This window comes from Neoarius graeffei, chromosome 21 (genome assembly GCF_027579695.1).
Source record: "Neoarius graeffei isolate fNeoGra1 chromosome 21, fNeoGra1.pri, whole genome shotgun sequence".
NCBI lineage: Eukaryota > Metazoa > Chordata > Actinopteri > Siluriformes > Ariidae > Neoarius > Neoarius graeffei.
The window spans coordinates 48,466,458-48,483,562 of NC_083589.1; the positions used below are offsets into that span (position 1 = coordinate 48,466,458).

General features: G+C 40.9%; 1 protein-coding gene across 1 annotated transcript; it reads left to right on the top strand.

The window, feature by feature from the left end:
• The first annotated feature begins 347 nt into the window (after positions 1–347).
• On the top strand, positions 348–13,883 carry rergla (RERG/RAS-like a). The gene is made up of 5 exons (XM_060903671.1): positions 348–584; positions 659–715; positions 7,527–7,600; positions 11,378–11,526; positions 12,277–13,883. The coding sequence occupies exons 1-5, from the start codon at positions 533–535 to the stop codon at positions 12,560–12,562; spliced, it is 618 nt and encodes a 205-aa protein (XP_060759654.1). The 5' UTR covers positions 348–532; the 3' UTR covers positions 12,563–13,883.
• The last annotated feature ends 3,222 nt before the right edge of the window (positions 13,884–17,105 follow it).

Sequence of the window (17,105 nt, forward strand, 5' to 3'; positions counted from 1 at the left end):
ACAGGGGGGCGCAGCTCTGCTAGAAATCTCAGCTGTTTTCTCGAGATCATGAAATAATTGTTTTGTTTTTTCGAGATCACGGAATAATTGTCTTGTTTTCTCGAGATCTCGAATTAGTTGTGTTGTTTTCTCGACATCCTGAATTAATTATGTCGTTATCTCGGGATAACAAGGTGAATAAAAAAAGATTATATGAAGGGCCTCTCTCGGCTTCCGTAAGTGTGCATGTGATGAATAAAGGTTTCTTCTTCTTCTTCTTCTTCTTCTAACTAGACTGACTGAGAGATGAAATCAGGACAATCTGGCAACCCTGAGCAACAGCATGGTGAGGTGAGCAGTTGAAAAGGGCTGGAGCTCTGCAGTGGGTTTATTATTGCTGAGAGAGAGAGGGAGAGAGGGAGAGATGATATCTGAAGTGTTTTCTCTCACAACAGCTAAATATCTACATCAGAATATTTATTAAGAGGCTCTAAGACAGACCTGAGGGGACACTTTTACTGTCCAAACTCAAGTTTTATTATAAACAGAGAAGATGAATGATATTAAAGTTGCTGTTCTTGGAGGAGAAGGAGTCGGGAAATCAGGTAGGCTTGTGTTGTTTGATCTGCTCCTTTTCCTGACATGTTGCGATTTGTAATGATTTTCTGTGCATTTTCAGCCCTCATTGTGCGATTTCTAACCAGGAGGTTTATTGGAGAGTACGCCTCATCATCAGGTACACTCCCTTTATTTACTCTGTTCTTCTCACTCACCTGCACACGAGTCACGTGACTTCAGGTACATCTCTCTGATGCACAACAGCATGTTTGCAACACTGACCCATTTTCACAATGACCGTTTCATTAGACTGTAATACAGCCATAAAGAGGGTCATACTCACGTCTAACATGTCATTAATCATAATTATACCCTAGTGTGAGAGAGTCTATGTGCTGTACGGGATTTTATGTACAGTATACTCCTCTTGGTCCAGGAGTAAGGGAGAGCGGGGAAACCTGGGACGGGGAGACTTGGGAGAGTTTGTCTCGTCTCGTCTCGTTATCTCTAGCCGCTTTATCCTGTTCTATATGGAATCAATTTTGTGCCAAAATGTTCATACAATACTTTTGAAATATCAAACAAAAACGACAAATCAAAATACAAAAAAAAGTCAATTTTTTTAGACTGGCAAACAAATTATTCGTGTAATCGCGGAATTTATATTTATACTGATAATTACTATAATGTCAGACTGCTGTTCCCGTTTACATTGTTCATTCTGTTTATATTGTCATTCGTCACATTTAAATTTATACCGCTAATTCTGTTCACACTGCCACATTTGCACTTTCTGGATTGCCACTGTCTTGTCTTTTCTTAGATAGCTTTAGCTTGTGTGTGTAACCCCCCCGGGTTCTTTTCCCCTCCCCCCTTTTTATAGTTTATACCTTGTACCTATATTTTATATTTCATGTTTATTACTGTTTGCACTGCGGATAAGAGGGAAACGCAATTTCAATTCTCTGTATGTCCTGCACATATGGCATTATTGACAGTAAAGTTGACTTGAACTTGAGCTTACCTGCGACCCTGTAGAACTATGGAATCAATTTTGTGCCAAAATGTTCATACAATACTTTTGAAATATCAAACAAAAACGACAAATCAAAATACAAAAAAAAAGTCAATTTTTTTAGACTGGCAAACAAATTATTCGTGTAATCGTGCAAAATATCAGTCTATTACTCTTCAGAAACCTTTTATTTTTGTTCCACGTCTTTCTCAGTTTTGTTTGACATAGTTTATTTTGGTTGCGATTCCAGCTTTCTCGTTTGCGCTCCCTGACTTTTTGCTTGCAGTTTTGGCACAAACTTCACGTGTGGGTGGGCTGTCCAGGAATGCATTCCCATTGGGTAACTTGTGTTTGACTGACAGCTACGCTCAGCAATTCCCCGGAGGCTGTTGCGGCCATTTCCTACTCGGATTTTGGTGGACTGTTTGACGAGTGACTGATCCATTGACGGTAAACAAGGATCGAGTGGACTTCAGTGGCGACTATGATATTGAATTTACACTTTGTTGAATTTATTCAATATTATAGTCGCCACTGAAGTCCACTCGATCCTTGTTTACCGTCAATGGATCGGTCACTCGTCAAACAGTCCGCCAAAATCCGAGTAGGAAATGGCCGCAACAGCCTCCAGGGAATCGCTGAGCGTAGCTGTCAGTCAAACACAAGTTACCCAATGGGAATGCATTCCTAGACAGCCCACCCACATGTGAAGTTTGTGCCAAAACTGCAAGCAAAATGTCAGGGAGCGCAAACGAGAAAGGTGGAATCGCAACCAAAATAAATTACGTCAAACAAAACTGAGAAAGACGCGGAACAAAAATAAAAGGTTTCTGAAGAGTGATAGACTGATATTTTGCACGATTACACGAATAATTTGTTTGCCAGTCTAAAAAAATTTACTTTTTTTTTTTGTATTTTGATTTGTCGTTTTTGTTTGATATTTCAAAAGTATTGTATGAACATTTTGGCACAAAATTGATTCCATAGTTCTACAGGGTCGCAGGCAAGCTCAAGTTCAAGTCAACTTTACTGTCAATAATGCCATATGTGCAGGACATACAGAGAATTGAAATTGCGTTTCCCTCTTATCCGCAGTGCAAACAGTAATAAACATGAAATATAAAATATAGGTACAAGGTATAAACTATAAAAAGGGGGTAGGGGAAAAAAACCCAGGGGGGGTTACACACACAAGCTAAAGCTATCTAAGAAAAGACAAGACAGTGGCAATCCAGAAAGTGCAAATGTGGCAGTGTGAACAGAATTAACGGTATAAATTTAAATGTGACGAATGACAATATAAACAGAATTGACAATGTAAACGGGAACAGCAGTCTGACATTATAGTAATTATCAGTATAAATATAAATAAATAAATGGTAGTATGAGCAGAATCTTCAGTGTAAGTATAAATATGGCAGATATGACAGTATAAACAGTGTAGCAGTGAAGTCTATCAAAGATTAAAGATGTATAAAGTGTAAACAGTGTTGTAAACAGTTTTTATATAGTGCAATTAACTATTAAAAAAAGGCAGTATGAGCGTAATTTTCAGTGTAAGTATAAATATGGCAGATATGTGAAAAGTGTAAACAGTGTTCTAAACAGTTTCTATATAGTGCAATTAACAAAAAAAAACAAAACCGTGTAGACAGTATTGTAAACAGTTTTAACATAGTGCAATTGAATTCCGTTACAGTTCGTTAAAGTGGCTGGTGACATTTGATTTGTGTATTAAGGGAAGGGGGTACTGGCCTGGGAGGGAGTTCAGCATCCTGACGGCTTGGTGGATGAAGCTGTCTGGAGCCTATCCCAGCTGATATGGGCGAAAGGCGGGGTACACCCTGGACAAGTCGCCAGGTCATCACAGGGCTGACACATAGACACAGACAACCATTCACACTCACATTCACACCTACGGTCAATTTAGAGCCACCAGTTAACCTAACCTGCATGTCTTTGGACTGTGGGGGAAACCGGAGCACCCGGAGGAAACCCACGCGGACACGGGAAGAACATGCAAACTCCGCACAGAAAGGCCCTCGCCGGCCACGGGGCTCGAACCCGGACCTTCTTGCTGTGAGGTGACAGCGCTAACCACTACAACACCGTGCCGCCCCGGGAGAGTTTGTATTCCCATAAATTAATTTCAACCAATCAGGTTTTAGATGACAGCGGCACGGTGGTGTAGTGATTAGCACTGTTGCGTCACAGCAAGAAGATCCTGGGTTCAAGCCCAGCAGCCGACGAGGGCCTTTCTGTGTGGAGTTTGCATGTTCTCCCCGTGTCCATGTGGGTTTCCTCCGGGTGCTCCAGTTTCCATCACAGTCCAAAGACATGCAGGTTAGGCTAATTGGTGGCTCTAAATTGACCGTAGGTGTGAATGTGAGTGTGAATGGTTGTCTGGGTCTATGTGTCAGCCCTGCGATAACCTGGCGACTTGTCCAGGGTGTACCCCGCCTCTCGTCCATAGTCAGCTGGGATAGGCTCCAGCTTCCCTGCGACCCTGTAGAACAGGATAAGCGGCTACAGATGATGGATGGATGGATGGATGGATGAAGGTTTTAGATGACTTCAAAAGTTAGATATTGCCCCTTAGAGTAACTTCCTTTGGTGTCATGAAGCTGGACACTACAGTAAGGTTTGTGCAGTTAAATAGCTATTTTTCTCAACTAAAACTTGTATTTTCTACTTCGCCTCTACCTCCATTCTATGGTGTAATGTACACTGGTGAATTCAGGATTTGTTCGGAATTAAAGTGTGTAGCCTAGCATTATCAAAGATAGTATTATTTATTAAACTTAAATTCTGGGGGGGGGGTTAAGGATTTTTTTTTTTTCATGAAAATGGCCAGATGGGGAGAGTTGGGACAGTTCATCGTGTCACAGGGTTTTCTTGTGTTTTACAAATATAAAATTGTTTAAAAAAATTTTGTTATAAATATGAGTGTGTCCCTGCATGAGAATTAAACTTATTTCATTCCTTCTTGAGAATGGAACTGTTTTTTTCTTGTCAGGTTTTGGGTAAACTGACATTTTTCTATCGCTGGACCAGCATTGTATGTTCATACAGTTCGTATGGTCCAAGTTTTGATAATAAATAAAAATTAGACATGTAGGATTAAGCTTGGTATTTTATTTTTGTTCCATGTCTCCCCACTATGTCTCATGTCTCCCTGCAAAAAAAAAATATTGACAGAAAAAGTGACGCCTGAAGGCCAGTACCGTATTTTCTGGACTATAGAGCGCACCTGTATATAAGCCGCATCCGCTCTATTTTTAAAAAAAAATTAAAAAAAAGATATACAAGCCGCACCGGGCTATAAGCCGCACATATCTATGTTGAAAAATTAGATATTTACTGCATGTACAGAACGATTTTGTACTGTAAATGTACATGTATGTACCTGAACAGATTCTTTCCGAACAGTGCCTTTTAACACGGCAGCAACTTTGCTGATTAAAACGGAACAGAACCAAGAGAAAATAACCGGTATTTATTTACCTTCATTTCTCCTGTGTTTGAAACCACAAGTCACTTTAAGAGGGTACAGTAAATACTCTCTAATGCAATATGAATGTAACGCTACCTGCAAAGAATTTCACACAATCTACAAAAGCTGAAAACTCGTCCCAAGTCGTAAAGTAGCATAATACTGAGTAATATAATATATATTATATTGTAATAAAGTATATAATGTCATGGATTATATCACATCATGGAGTGTACTCAACTGCGCTATGAAATTCTGTCCATGATAACCAGAGGGCAAATTATGCAATGCCATTTCCTCAAGACGATTGATACCATCCTATCCTATACTGAATAAAATTACTCGGGCATATACATTCCATTTCAAATATAGCTGCAAGCAGCAATGAGGGGACCAAGCATCTCAGCAGAGGAGATGCCATGCAAACTTCATGTCATTTTGTATGCACTCACAGCAAGTTTCTTGTCAGTTGACCAAAGATTGGCTGAGATATGAGCTCACTTCCTGTTTGGTGGCTTTTCTGCAAAATTCGCTAGGCTGTAATGGACGAACCACTTTGAAAATAAAAAAAATCTGTCTTTTGTGGGGCTTTGTCTGAAGATCATCTGCACCAACTTTGGTGAACACCGGACAGTATTTTTGGTCTGTGAAATTTCTTTTAAACCTTTCAGTAAAGTTCATTTTGGTGGCTGGTTTGATTACATTGACTTCACGAGACATCATAATAATTTTTCAAGGTAAACACATCAACAGTTATTCGCTAAAATACATTTTTGTTTATTGTAGTGCCTCCAGTGGTCAAATGATGCATTTTTTGTACTTGCTAAAAATGGGATTCTGAAGGCCAATTTATGCTCACAACCCAGTCCTCGCAGACGATGTCGCAGACAGTGTCTGCGTAGCCCCCCCATCTTCGCAGACGCTCTGCGCGCACCTCCCAAAAATTGTGACCACCGCAGAAGCCTCGCAGACAGCGCCGCAGACAAGAGGGCTCTGATTGGTCCACTCTACCCGCTGTACACGCACTTCCGCTTCCCTACTTTTCCGGTTTGTTTTGTTTTCACGACCGGCATTTTTAAAAACACGAGCGAAGATGGAGCAGCATGAAGAGCGGTTGATTGAGGAAGTACGTACATCTATACGACTCCAGTTCTAGTCATTATAAATAAAAAAAAAAGTTCTAGTCATTATAAGTAACCGGAGGATAAACACTCCACTAACCACACCCACCAACTACTCCTAGCGACTTCGCGCCCCCTTGCGTTGTGCCGGTGAATAACATCGCGCACGCCTATTCCCCCGCTCAACAATAAATTACAACTGTCTGCGAAAAGCTATCTGCGAAAGCCTTGTCGCAAGAGCATGCAGAGGCCTTAAGTCCACGTACCAAGTTGGTTTTAACGCTTCAGATCGTTGTTGAGATATGACTGCACTTGCTGTTTGCTGGCATCACCACTGATTTTGATTGGTTGTAATGGGTGAACACTTTTGTAAATCGAAATCCAACAAATAACTTTTGTGAGGCTTGGTCAAAAGATTGTCTGTGCTAAATATTGTGAAGATTGGATAAACATTGTGGCATATGAAAAATTTTAGAGGTTTTGATAAAATCCAATGTGGAGCAAATTTATGTGTTGAACTTGGCTTGATCCAAGGAATCCAATGGTGCCTCTTTTTTTTTTTTTTCAAAATGGGGAATACGGTTCAGAAGTTACATGCATAAACACACCTCCACATCAAACTTGGTGAAAAGAATCATGGGACTGTCCCCAGTCCATATGGTTCTAGGAGCTACTTTAGACACTTGAGCCAGAAGAAGAGAAGGAAAATAAAGATGAATAAGAAATGATAGAAAAACATTGGGTGCCTGTGCAGCTTTTATGCTTGGCCCCCAGTTACATGATTAAGCTAGCTATGTACTTCATTTCTTTTCATGTAACAGTAGGTTCCCTTTTGAGTCTGGTTCCTCTCGAGGTTTCGTCCTCATGAGGGAGTTTTTCCTTGCCACTGTCGCCACAGGCTTGCTCACTGGGGATAGATTAGGGATAAAATTAGCTCATGTTTAGAGTCATTAAAATTCTGTAGAGCTGCTTTGCGACAATATCTATTGTTAATAAAAGCGCTATAAAAATAAACTTGACTTGACATGTGTAATGAAATGGTATAGCCTGCTGTAGGGGTTTTCAAAGCTAGTTTGTCTACACGGCTAGACAAACATTACATGTTGTACATTCAGTATTCCATCATCAAGCAGAATACATTATACTAGATTATATCTCCCATTTGGATTTTTTTTTATAACCTGATACTTTGGGGTAAAAAGCACTTAAGCTCTTTTTTGTTACGCAGCAGACTAAAGCAAAGGGCGCCCTGCCAAGTGCCCGCTCTTAGTTATTTATTGTGATCATAAAATGCAGAAAATTGCTAAGTGCAGCAAAATGCACTTAGAATGACTGTGTGAAAATTTGCTCTTGCTTTCAGAGTGTATATACAGAAAACGTATGCCTGTTGATGGAAGGCAGCTGAATCTGGAACTTTATGACCCATGTTCCCAGGTATGTGTTTACAGCAGCAGTGAAAGCAGTAATAATGATGACAATAAAATAGGGTCCACAAGCTATAAGATATCACACCCTCATAAAGGTTAATAGATGCATTAAGGAAAATGAAACCGTGTCTTCGATGTGCTGTTAAAATACTGGAATGAAAAGTGGTGCTTGTGTAAGGATATTTAAGTTTTATTCCCAGACACTCGTTTTGCTGCAGCATGAATTGGGATTGGGACCAATGCATGTGTACTTTTCAGTACCTCAATTTTGGATAAATTATACAACGCTGAGGGCGGCACCGTGGTGTAGTGGTTAGCGCTGTCGCCTCACAGCAAGAAGGTCCGGGTTCGAGCCCCGTGGCCGGCGAGGGCCTTTCTGTGCGGAGTTTGCATGTTCTCCCCGTGTCCACGTGGGTTTCCTCCGGGTGCTCCGGTTTCCCCCACAGTCCAAAGACATGCAGGTTAGGTTAACTGGTGACTCTAAATTGAGCGTAGGTGTGAATGTGAGTGTGAATGGTTGTCTGTGTCTATGTGTCAGCCCTGTGATGACCTGGTGACTTGTCCAGGGTGTACCCCCCCTTTCGCCCGTACTCAGCTGGGATAGGCTCCAGCTTGCCTGCGACCCTGTAGAACAGGATAAAGCGGCTAGAGATAATGAGATGAGATGCTGATTTAGGATATACACTGTCAGTGCAGAATTCATTTAAATAGTTCACTTTGCTTGTTAATAGTTAAATGATTGGGGGGGGGGGGGGGAATCATCGAGGAAAACCTAAAAGAGATCTGTAGTTTCTCCTAGACAGCAATGAAATCAACTGTCTCTTGGCATTTTCAAAATACAAACTACCCCAGTAATCTATCCAAGTAAAATACTACCAGGTTTGCTACAAGCATACTGATGTATATTTAGAGGGATGTAAACTGTTTTTTTTGTGTGTGTGTTTTTTATGATATGCTTGTTTAAGTAGTTTTTCTATGCTAGCATTTTGTACATAAATATACTTGAAGAGAAGTACACTAGGTGCTAGGTCCCTTTCGCTACGTTCACACTGCAAGGCTTAATGCTCAATTCCGATTTTTTTGTGAAATCCGATTTTTTTGTGAGGTCGTTCACATTAACAAATATATGCGACTTGTATGTGATCCTCAGTATGAATGAAAAGCGACCTAAAAGTGTTCCGCATGCGCATTGCAGGATACGACGACGTCACACGCAGTGAGCATGGCCAGTGTTTACGGAAGTAAAACCGCCTGGTTGCGGTATGACCCATCCAATCTAGCTTGAATAGCTGCATCCCCCCAAATGGAAATCAGCTCCCTAACCTCTGCGTCCTTCCATTGAGAAGATTCAGAACCTTCACAGCCCAAAGCGTCCCTCGCATTGATGTCATGCGCAGGGGCGCAGATACGTTTTTTGAACTGGGGGGGACAAAAAACTGGGGGGGACAAAGCTGCCAGCAAACCAACCCCAACCCCGATATGCCTGTCAAACTTGTTGTGGGTTACCATAGCAACCAAGCTCGAGCTCGCAACCTGTGCAGTCTGCGCAGCTCAACCAACCGAATATCAGTCTTTGTTTTATGTGAGTTGTTGCAACTATGTATACACTGCTGTGCACCTCAATAAACCGAATGGTAATTAGTCTTTTGATTTTTCCGTGAGGTTTGCCTTATGCAAAGAAAGACAGCATAGACGTTTTTTCCTCCCTATAAGTGGGGGGGGGGGGGGGGGGACCGAACGAGGTGAATTTAAATCTGGGTGGGACGAGTCCCACCCTCTATCTGCGCCCGTGATTTATGCGCCATGTTGTTGTAACTTTTTTTGAGAGACCCGCCGCCTACTTCAGCGCAGAATAGTGACGTTTGTGGCTTGTTGATGACGTGTAAGTCGGATGAATGCGACCTGGCGGTTCAGACTGAAGTCGCATATGAAAAGAGCGGATAGGAATCGGAATTAGGACCACATATCCAAACGGCCTGGGTTGGATTTGAAAAAATCAGATCTGTGTCGTTCATATTGTCAATAAAAGATCGGATACAGGTCACGTATGGGCGAAAAGATCGGATTTGAGTCACTTCAGCCTGCAGTGTGAACGTAGCCTTTGTTTGACGCCTAAAAAAAATCACATCTCATTTTTTGTCTTATTCTATCTCTCCGAAGCAATTTTTATTAGAAACATTTGTGTCAAAGATTATATGTGTCGCGCCATGGGATTTTTGTACCAGATGCTCTGTTTACAGAATGCGTTGAAAAGCGCACAATACTTTGCAGCGTTTTTGCTAGCTGATCCAGTAGCTATCAGCGAATAATCACCTCAGTAGCGCCCCAACGGGATACATTTACAACTTTTTCACATCATCCATGACTATGTTGTGCTGAGGCTGGTTCTAGAGGACTTGAGACAGGGACTCGTTTTAAATGACTACTGTGTAGTTACTGTCCAGAACTGGAAATGAGTCAACGTTCGACAGCATCCATTCATTGTACATGCACTGACTGATTCTGAGTCCTGGTCTCCATGTTTTCAAGACTGCATGTTCAGAGGTTAGAAAAAATTTGTTCTATTCTCTGACTGACTCTCTTGTATCAGCAAAAGTTCGAGCTTTGTTGGTAACAGAGTGAGTGGCATGGTGGTTAGCACGGTCGCCTCACAGCAAGAAGGTTCCGGGTTCGAACCCAGCAGCCGGCGAGGGCCTTTCTGTGCGGAGTTTGCATGTTCTCCCCGTGTCTGCGTGTGTTTCCTCAGGTGCTCCGGTTTCCCCCACAGTCCAAAGACATGCAGTTAGGTTAACGTGGGGCGGCCTTGGGCTGAAGTGCCCTTGAGCAAGCTACCTAACCCCTGACTGGTGCCCTAGTGTGGCTGCCCACTGCTCTGGGTGTGTGTGTGTTCACTGCTTCAGATGAGTTAAATGCAGAGGATGAATTTCACTGGGCTTGAAGTGTGCATGTGACAAATAAAGGTTTCTTCTTCTTCTAACATTTTGTACAGGTTAAAGTTGGTCCCATGTTCAAAACAGAGTATCGGCGATTAATATTCTGACGTAATTGGCACAGTGCCAGAAATGAATTTGGCATGGTGACAACCAATCAGTGAGGCATCAAATTAAATTAGCTATAACTGTTTTGCAAATCCATAGTAAAAGTGTATAGTGTCATTCTGGTCCAGAAATACACTTTAGACCGAGCTGAAACATCATGGACATTTTGAAGGGTTTCTGCTTGGAAAATGGACCATTCTGGGTTGCGCGCACATGGTTTCATGTCAGATTTACAAGTAATTTCCTTTGGTCCAATTTTACTTTGATTTGTATTTCCTAGAGGCTTGGTAGTGTAATGCAGCAGATATACGTAACTCAAAATCTGAGCATCTGGTATGAAAATCTGGTAGACTGACACATGTAAATGAAACACAAGTGAGATTCACCAATGCATCTCTGCGATATCAAACTTCAAGCAAAGAAAATTCTCTAGAAGCATTCGCTTCAGGATAAATTTGCCATGTTCTCCTACTAAATTATACTGATCAGTGCATGTTGAACTCTATCATAACTGCATAATTCACTACCTTTATGTGCATGGCAGATATGCATGAGTATGGAGATGAGCTTGGAGACTTGGATGCAATTGTGTACAGTGTCACTCTCCGTGTCACTTACAGTCCCTCTTTTTTTGTTTTTTTTAAGCTGCTATTTGGTATTCAGATTGCACCCCAGCAACAGATTACCTCAAGATATACAGTGCAGTATTCTAAAGCTTTGTGTTCTGTTTGTTTCTGTCTCTGCAGCCGTCTGAAGGAAAGTCCACTCTGAATGAGCAGATCCACTGGGCTGATGGCTTTGTGGTGGTGTACGACATTAGCGACCGCTCCTCTTTCATCACCGCTACAGCCATCGTGCACCTGATCCGAGAGCTCAACCTGGGAGCAGCCAAAAGGTACAAGTGTACCAAAACAAATGTAGACCTAGAAGATGGAGCTTTTTTTTTTTTTTAATCCTCCATTCACAAGCACTTGATGTGCCTTTGCTGTGTAGGCAGTCAATAGCTGACCAGGAATCCAGCTCAGGATTTCATTATAGAGAAGAGCAGAGAGGCTATAGCTGCTGGAGGAGGCTGAGTGGGCGCTTTGTTAACACAAGTTCTGGCAGCTTAGCCTGCTCATTTATTTTTGTCAATGGCTAAAGCCACCTACGTTTTTAGCCCACATCTTGTTTGGCTTTTTAAATAGCAAAGCTGATCCATGATTCATTGTAAGCGTTGGCAGTGAAGCTTTGACTGAATGTCAAATATTAAATGCTTTGTGTTTGTAATTAATCAGCTGATTCCTCATCATGCACAGGGATTCGGAACACTTGGAAATGTTTAGTTTGGCTGTCGCGAAGAAATCCAAGGATTGTCCGAAATGGGCAAAGTAAAGCAGAAATGTAAACAAAAATCAGGTTAAATTTGCCTTAATCTAATCGACTTTTGCTTTGAGTTCAGCTTTGAAAGTAGACCACCTTATTTGTATATGGACTTTTCCGAATGAAAAGTTGTCAACAATGTACAGTTCTCACACAATTGTACAGATCTGACCTACTGAAATATATAAACATTTATCTACCTTTCAACATCCAGACAAAACTCTGGACATTATTTGTAATACATGTCATCTTCAGTCACTAAATGATTTCTTAATCCCTCTAGGGAATCTGAGTCGGTGGTGTTCTTGGTGGGCAATAAACAAGACCTGTGCCACATGCGTGAGGTGGGCAAGGAGGAAGGTCAGAGGTTGGCGACAGAGGTGCGCTGCCAGTTCTACGAGCTCTCCGCTGCCGAGTGCTACCAGGAGGTGGCACTCATGTTCACAAAGTTGGTGCGCAACACCAGCCTAAGTGGAAAAGCTAAAGAACGTCGACGCCGGCCCAGCGGCTCTAAGTCCATGGCTAAACTGATCAACAATGTATTCGGCAAGCGGCGGAAATCAGTGTGAGCAAATTCCAAAGGAAGAAGAGACATACGTTTAACACTTCTGGTGCCATGATCATAAGAGATGCACTTAACTTCTTACTGGAGCGCAAAGAAGATCAAAGATCAACATGGTTATTTCTGCCTACTGCATGCAATTATCTTTAAAATGTCGCATCCAGATGATAGCAGTAGCATGTTTTGGGGTGACCATTTTTGGGTGGCATTATTTTCTGTTTGCCATAAATGTCCCAACTGTGCACTCTAAACGCTGGCTAATACATAAAATTGGCAAATATAGTATGCCACATTTCATGTATGAGTATGAACAGAGAGTTGAACTATAAACAAGTTGTGACCTTAGTATTATAAGGTTGAAGAGCTATTTTGAAATATGGGACGAAGTTTCTAGCATTTCTAGAGTAAATAAATAGTCCATAAATTTACATCTCAATGAGGCCTAAACTTCAAGGTGTATAATATTGCAGGTTTTTCAGGTCTTGAGCTTGTACGTTGAAGACGGCCCCTACAAAATTACTTGAAATACATTCATTCATTCAGCATCAGTAGCTGCTTGTTCCTGGTCGTGAGGGAACACCAAGTATCAGGATGGACTACACCCTGGATGGGATGCTAGTCCGTTGCAAGGCACCATGTACACATACCAACACAATGATTCACATCGATGGACATTTTAAGGTCACTGATCCACCGTCACTGTGGTTTTGGGAGATGAAAGGAAACTGGAGAACCAGGAGGAAACCCACATGGACCCAGGGAGATCATGCACAAAAACTCCACACAAACAGTAACCTGAGCTCGAAGCAAGAACACTGAAAGTACATTTTTTACCAGACCATAGCTATATATTGGCTCTGGCCACTTGTGTTTGTTCATCCTGGATAATGACTGACTGGCTTGCAGACAGAACCTTATAAAATCTTGGAGAAAGAACTTTAAATTTTTTGAAATATTAAAAAAAATGCAAGAGGAAAAAAAAGAAAAGTGGAAGAATAAAGTAGTTTGACATTTATGTGGTTCACTCATTTAACACCGAAATTCAAGATAGAATCTTATAATACTGAGGTCATGTTGTCTAGAAATGCTCTTTCCATTAAAACAGTTTGTAGTATGCTATAATGTCATACCAGAAATGACAGAAATTAAGACCACCTGTTAACTTTTTGCTGTAATTCTTCTCAATGTTGTGTCTTGACAACTCATTAACATCATGAAAAATGGACTTTGGTTTTGTAGAATGTAAACTTTTCCGAGTGCTGTTCTGTAAACTTCTCTGTATGTTTGAAATGCTGTCCCCTTCTTAGAATAAAGTGAAATAGCTTTCACCTTTTCGTGTGCTCCATGTGGTACAGTGACTCTCGTTCTTCATGTTTGGACAAGTCAGGAGTGTTTTGAAAGCTTGGGCTTGTTTTGGTGTATAAACCTCACCAAGTTAATTTTAGAAGTGAGCACTGTTGGGCAGACCAGGGTGATGAAGCCATTCATGCCAAACAATACCATTAATTAAATAAAGGATGTACTGCTGACCCATCGGAGTGAAAAATAGTGTTTAAAATGGCTACAGTTTGTTTTGGGTTTTGTGCTCTCTAACTTTCACATAAGAATATTTTCCAGTAAATGTAAAGCTTGTGTTTGGACTCGCATTAAAGGAGAACTGAAGTCATTTTTAAACTTGCTTTATTTCTTAATTAACGTGTTATTCAGTTACGTTTTCGGTTTTAGTAACCTTATATCATGACTCGTATTAGCAACTAATTGCAATTAAATATTATACTTATCGGCCTATTCAGGCTTTAGCCATGTTGAATTTAGTTCGTTTGGTCCACGGCAGGCGTCGCTTATCCGCGCGATCTTCACGAGACTTGTGCAAGACTTCGAAACGTGAAGTGTCGGCGGCGCCGCCATTTTGAAAACTGTTTTCCAAACGAAATATTGCACAAAAATGAGTTTAAATGATGATTACTGCCTACTTTTTTCAAACTTTCCTGATTGCTATCAAAACAAACAAAACTTCCGGCTTGATTACATCAGCATTCGAAAGAGGGCGCACATCTTTTGACAACGTTGGCAGATGTCGGTCACTTTGATTTCCGCTGTACATTTTACTTCCATCCTACGATGTCTCGCACAGGTCTCAACGAATCTCGTTTACGGCCATTGCTTTGACATATTACATAGCATATTTCAAACACTCATAACTTGCTCTAGCAGTGACAAAATAGCGATCAAAAATCTCATCTCATCTCATTATCTCTAGCCGCTTTATCCTTCTACAGGGTCGCAGGCAAGCTGGAGCCTATCCCAGCTGACTACGGGCGAAAAGGCGGGGTACACCCTGGACAAGTCACCAGGTCATCACAGGGCTGACACATAGACACAGACAACCATTCACACTCACATTCACACCTACGGTCAATTTAGAGTCACCAGTTAACCTAACCTGCATGTCTTTGGACTGTGGGGGAAACCGGAGCACCCGGAGGAAACCCACGCGGACACGGGGAGAACATGCAAACTCCACACAGAAAGGCCCTCGCCGGCCACGGGGCTCGAACCCAGGACCTTCTTGCTGTGAGGCAACAGCGCTAACCACTACACCACCGTGCCGCCGCGATCAAAAATGCATTCCTATATTTAATAAAATGAGATAAATAGAATTGTGATAATAAAAAATTTGCCTTCAGTTCTTTAACTTCATGTAATCCTTTTAGTCCATTATCAATGTGAATGACCAAGAATGTCTCAAAAAGAAAGTTAACATAAAATTAAGTCCACATTATTATTATTGTCAGGGGAGGCTGGTGTAAATGGGCTCACAGGGCTCATCCCCCTTTCAAAGATAAAAAAAACCCATAAGGTATTGTTTTTGGCATCTATGACAGATTATTTACTGTTAACAAATGTATTAAAGTGGATAATTGCACAAGTACCATCAACAGTTGTAAAAAAAAAAACACACACACACAGAATGGCATGAAGAAGTGAGGCTGGGGCTGATTTCCTTCCAGTACAGACTATAGCTACATGCAGTCTACCTGTGACCATTGTACCAGGTTTGATCTCAATTTTGGTTGATATTTTTCAGCCCATCTCACTGACTCATCCATAACACCAAATACAGTAAACACAGTCATGCAGGTTTATGAAGGTGGACAATCCTTTTTTTCCACCAAATGGTTTTGGAGGTCTGAACAAATAGGTTACAGTTTTTCTGTTTATGAAACATGGCACAAACTCAGTATTGGGAACTTAAAACGCTTTTATATGCTTCTGTAATAATTTGAACAATATGACCTTTTTTTTACACTCAAATTGGTAAAAAAAAAACCCAAAACAAAACCCTGCGATGAATATTCTAATGACCACCCCTACAGTAAGGTCTCGTGAGTTTAGATTATTACTGCATTTTTAAAAATCCATCAAAGTGATAATAGTAACAAAACAGATTTTACCATGTCTTTGACAGTCTGCAGTTTACTAATGAACTTCAGCAACACACAAACACAGAACAAGGGTTAACTTGATGATTCCTCACATTTAATCTTCTTGTAATGGATGCTTGTAATGCCTTTACACTTTTTTATTAGCAAATTAACTACTATTACAGTATAAAACCGACCACATTTACAAGTCACACTTCAGTTTAATTGGCAATAAATCTTGACATTTAATCACACTATCTTTATCGGTCAGCACTCTGCAGGCCGATTACAAGAAAAATGGCGAGAAAAGACGGTACAAATTAAGAAGAAGAAGAAGAAAAAGGAGCACCTTTACCATTTATATACTTAAGTCTTTGGTGCTTTGCAAAATTCACAAAATGGCTTCTGTACTAAATGGTGTGTACTGTATATTTGTCATGAGTAGGCTGCTGATTTAGGCTGTTTCTGGAAGTTTCTCCACTTATACACACAACATTAACATTGCTGGATTTTTAATTAATTAATTAAGCCTACATGGGAGCGTATCTATAGTGGTGCTTGAAAGTTTGTGAACCCTTTAGAATTTTCTATATTTCTGCATAAATATGACCTAAAACATCATCAGATTTTCACACAAGTCCTAAAAGTAGATAAAGAGAACCCAGTTAAACAAATGAGACAAAAATATTATACTTGGTCATTTATTTATTGAGGAAAATGATCCAATATTACATATCTGTGAGTGGCAAAAGTATGTGAACCTTTGCTTTCAGTATCTGGTGTGACCCCCTTGTGCACCAATAACTGCAACTAAACATTTCCGGTAACTGTTGATCAGTCCTGCACACCGGCTTGGAGGAATTTTAGCCCATTCCTCCGTACAGAACAGCTTCAACTCTGGGATGTTGGTGGGTTTCCTCACATGAACTGCTCGCTTCAGGTCCTTCCACAACATTTCGATTGGATTAAGGTCAGGACTTTGACTTGGCCATTCCAAAACATTAACTTTATTCTCCTTTAACCATTCTTTGGTAGAACAACTTGTGTGCTTAGGGTCGTTGTCTTGCTGCATGACCCACCTTCTCTTGAGATTCAGTTCATGGACAGATGTCCTGACATTTTCCT

What these genes read in the sequence shown, in the direction of transcription:
- rergla (XM_060903671.1), top strand. Translation starts at nt 533, where the DNA reads ATGAATGATATTAAAGTTGCTGTTCTTGGAGGAGAAGGAGTCGGGAAA. An exon ending in AGAAGGAGTCGGGAAATCAG is followed by an intron (nt 585 to 658) that starts GTAGGCTTGTGT and finishes GTGCATTTTCAG; the next exon opens with CCCTCATTGTGCGATTTCTA. An exon ending in AGAGTACGCCTCATCATCAG is followed by an intron (nt 716 to 7,526) that starts GTACACTCCCTT and finishes TCTTGCTTTCAG; the next exon opens with AGTGTATATACAGAAAACGT.